Source organism: Oncorhynchus kisutch, unplaced genomic scaffold (genome assembly GCF_002021735.2).
Source record: "Oncorhynchus kisutch isolate 150728-3 unplaced genomic scaffold, Okis_V2 scaffold2700, whole genome shotgun sequence".
Lineage (NCBI taxonomy): Eukaryota > Metazoa > Chordata > Actinopteri > Salmoniformes > Salmonidae > Oncorhynchus > Oncorhynchus kisutch.
In genome coordinates, this window is record NW_022264645.1 from 4,832 (window position 1) to 7,500 (window position 2,669).

At 44.6% G+C, this 2,669-nt stretch overlaps 1 protein-coding gene and 1 pseudogene across 1 annotated transcript; both read right to left on the reverse strand.

The window, feature by feature from the left end:
- Positions 1-382: 382 nt before the first annotated feature.
- LOC116370672 (GTPase IMAP family member 7-like) lies at positions 383-1,216 on the reverse strand (the record flags this gene model as incomplete). Its single annotated transcript, XM_031819854.1, has 1 exon — positions 383-1,216. A coding segment is annotated over one exon (834 nt), but the record flags the coding sequence as incomplete, so codon positions are not given.
- A 291-nt stretch (positions 1,217-1,507) lies between these two features.
- The window catches only part of LOC116352958 (receptor-interacting serine/threonine-protein kinase 3-like), a 7,236-nt pseudogene continuing 6,074 nt past the window's right edge, over positions 1,508-2,669 (reverse strand).

A 2,669-nucleotide genomic window follows, 5' to 3' on the forward strand; every position in this document is an offset into this window, starting at 1 on the left:
CCTTCCTACAGAGAGTAAAGTCTACAATCAACGACCCAGTTAGGTAATAATCAGCATGTTTTTGTATTTATTGAAGAACAGGGATTTAATGTGAAAGGAAAGTTGAAGATTGGTATGATTATGTCATGTTATGACAGTAAAAGTCTGGTTAATGTTTGTATAAAGATGAAAGTACACACAGTTCCATTCAGTGGGTTAGGACATGTTGCTGGCCACAACAAGGTTAAAGGTTAAAAAGCCGTTCGAACCAATTTCTCCTTCTCTTCTTCCTCCTCTTCTTTTCCATCTTCCCCCTCTCATTTTCCATCTTCCCCCTCTCCTCTTCCATCTTCCTCCTCTCCTCCTGTCTCTCCTCTTCCATCTTCCTCGTCCCCTCTTCCGCCTTCCTCCTCTCCTCCTGTCTTTCCTCTTCCATCTTCCTCAACTCCTCCTCTCTCTTTATTTCCTCCTCTCTCCTCACCTCCTCTCTCCTCACCTCCTCTCTCCTCACCTCCTCTTCCCGCTTCCTGATCGCCTCCTCTTGTTTCTTCATTTCTTCCTCTTTTTTCTTCCTCTCCTCTTCTCTCTTCCTCTCCTCCTTCTCTTCGATCTTCCTCTGGACCTTCTGGTACACCTCGTTGGTGTAGTGTTGTCCTCCGTTCCTCTTCACCATCTCCTCTATCTTCTTCAGCAGCTCTGGGACTTGGTCAGGGTTGGCGCTACTGTCACTGTCATTGATGACAGAGTGATATCCACCTCCACATTTGCTGATGAGATCCTGGAGGTTAACACTTTCTCCTACAAACTGCTCAACAGATTTTTTTCTCAGCTGGTCTCCTCCAGTGAACAGCACCATAGTGTACGTTGAGGCTTCTTCTCCAAAGTTGTCCTGGATCCACTTCACAGTGTTCCTCTCCTCCTCTGTGAACCTCCCCAGTCTGATCACCAGCAGGAACACATGGGGTCCTGGGACAGACATGTAGAAGCACCGTTCTAGTTCACCTTTCATTTTCTCTATAGTCACTGACGTGTCAAAGTGTCCCGGCGTGTCAATCACATCAATCTTCCTCCCATCCACCTCTCCACTCTGTTTCTCACACTGAGCAGTCACAGACTCAGGGGAGGAGTCTTCTTTAAACCCCTCCCCACCCAGGATGGTGTTTCCTGTTGCGCTCTTCCCTGCTCCAGTCTTCCCCACCAGAACTATCCTCAGATGAGCTAGACCAGTTTCTGTGAATTAACAAAAGAAAGAATATAGAGGCAACCATTATATGCTGAAGAATTATCAAGTAAATTATTAAAATAATGTCATTTACAGTACATAGTAATGTTGATGATTATAACAACAAACATGTACTTACTCTGTCCTCTCTCTCTCCTCCTCCTCCTCCTGTCTCCTCATCCTCTCATCCTCCTGTCTCTCTCTCTCCTCTTCCTCCAGTCTCCTCCTCCTGTCTTCCTCATCCTCTCCTCCTCCTGTTTCTCATCCTCTCCTCCTCCTGTCTCTCATCCTCTCCTCCTCCTGAGAGAGAGAGAGAGAAGGTGGAGCTAAAATGAGGAGTTGTTCAGCTACGTTGCTATAAGTGAATGTTACACATATAGAACGAGAGGCTTTGAATCAGAGTGTCTTGTACAGTACCAGTTTGAGGAGCACTTGATGGACAACGTCGTTTATTGATTGCTTGTGCCTCTCATATGTTCTCTCTGTCACAGTGAGGCAATCTGAATAATAGGCAGAACGAGTTAACAACCAAATAGTCTCTTGTGACAGGACTGCTGACATAAATGTCCAATCATATTTGGTTCCTGGGTTCCAATACGAACAACCGAACAACATATCAAGGTATAAAAAAAAGGTTCATTATCATGATTAATGACACCTGTTACTCATCAAGTGACAGGGCAAAGTATAAAACAACCTTCCTGTAGTCTCACCCAGGAAATGGGGTCTATTAGAAGGCTGTTGGTCCCAGCAATTCACCATGAGGTCCACCATCTCCCCCAGCCCACCAGCCTGGTCCCTGTCCACTGCCTCCAGAGGAGGCCTGTCGCCCAAGGGGACCCGGAACCTCACCATACTGGACTGGAGATCTACAGGAGAGTGATGTAGGAGAACAAGAACATGTAAATAATAGTGAGTAGTGACGGGTGAGATGGAGGAGAGACGGAGAGGAAGACGTGTGTGTTAATGTGCGTGTGTTAATGTTGTGGTGTTAATGTGTGTGTGTTAATGTGTGTGTGTGTTAATGTGCGTGTGTTAATGTGTGGGTGTTAATGTGTGTGTGTTAATGTGCGTGTGTTAATGTGTGTGTGTTAATGTGTGTGTGTTAATGTGTGTGTGTTATGTGTGTGTGTGTTAATGTGCGTGTGTTAATGTGTGGGTGTTAATGTGTGTGTGTTAATGTGCGTGTGTTAATGTGTGTGTGTTAATGTGTGTGTGTTAATGTGTGTGTTAATGTGTGTGTGTTAATGTGTGTGTGTTAATGTGTGGGTGTTAATGTGTGTGTGTTAATGTGTGTGTATTAATGTGTGTGTGTTAATGTGTGTGTGTTAATGTGTGTGTGTTTAATGTGTGGGTGTTAATGTGTGTGTGTTAATGTGTGTGTGTTAATGTGTGTGTTAATGTGTGTGTGTTAATGTGTGTGTGTTAATGTGTGTGTGTTAACGTGTGTGTGTTAACGTGTGTGTTA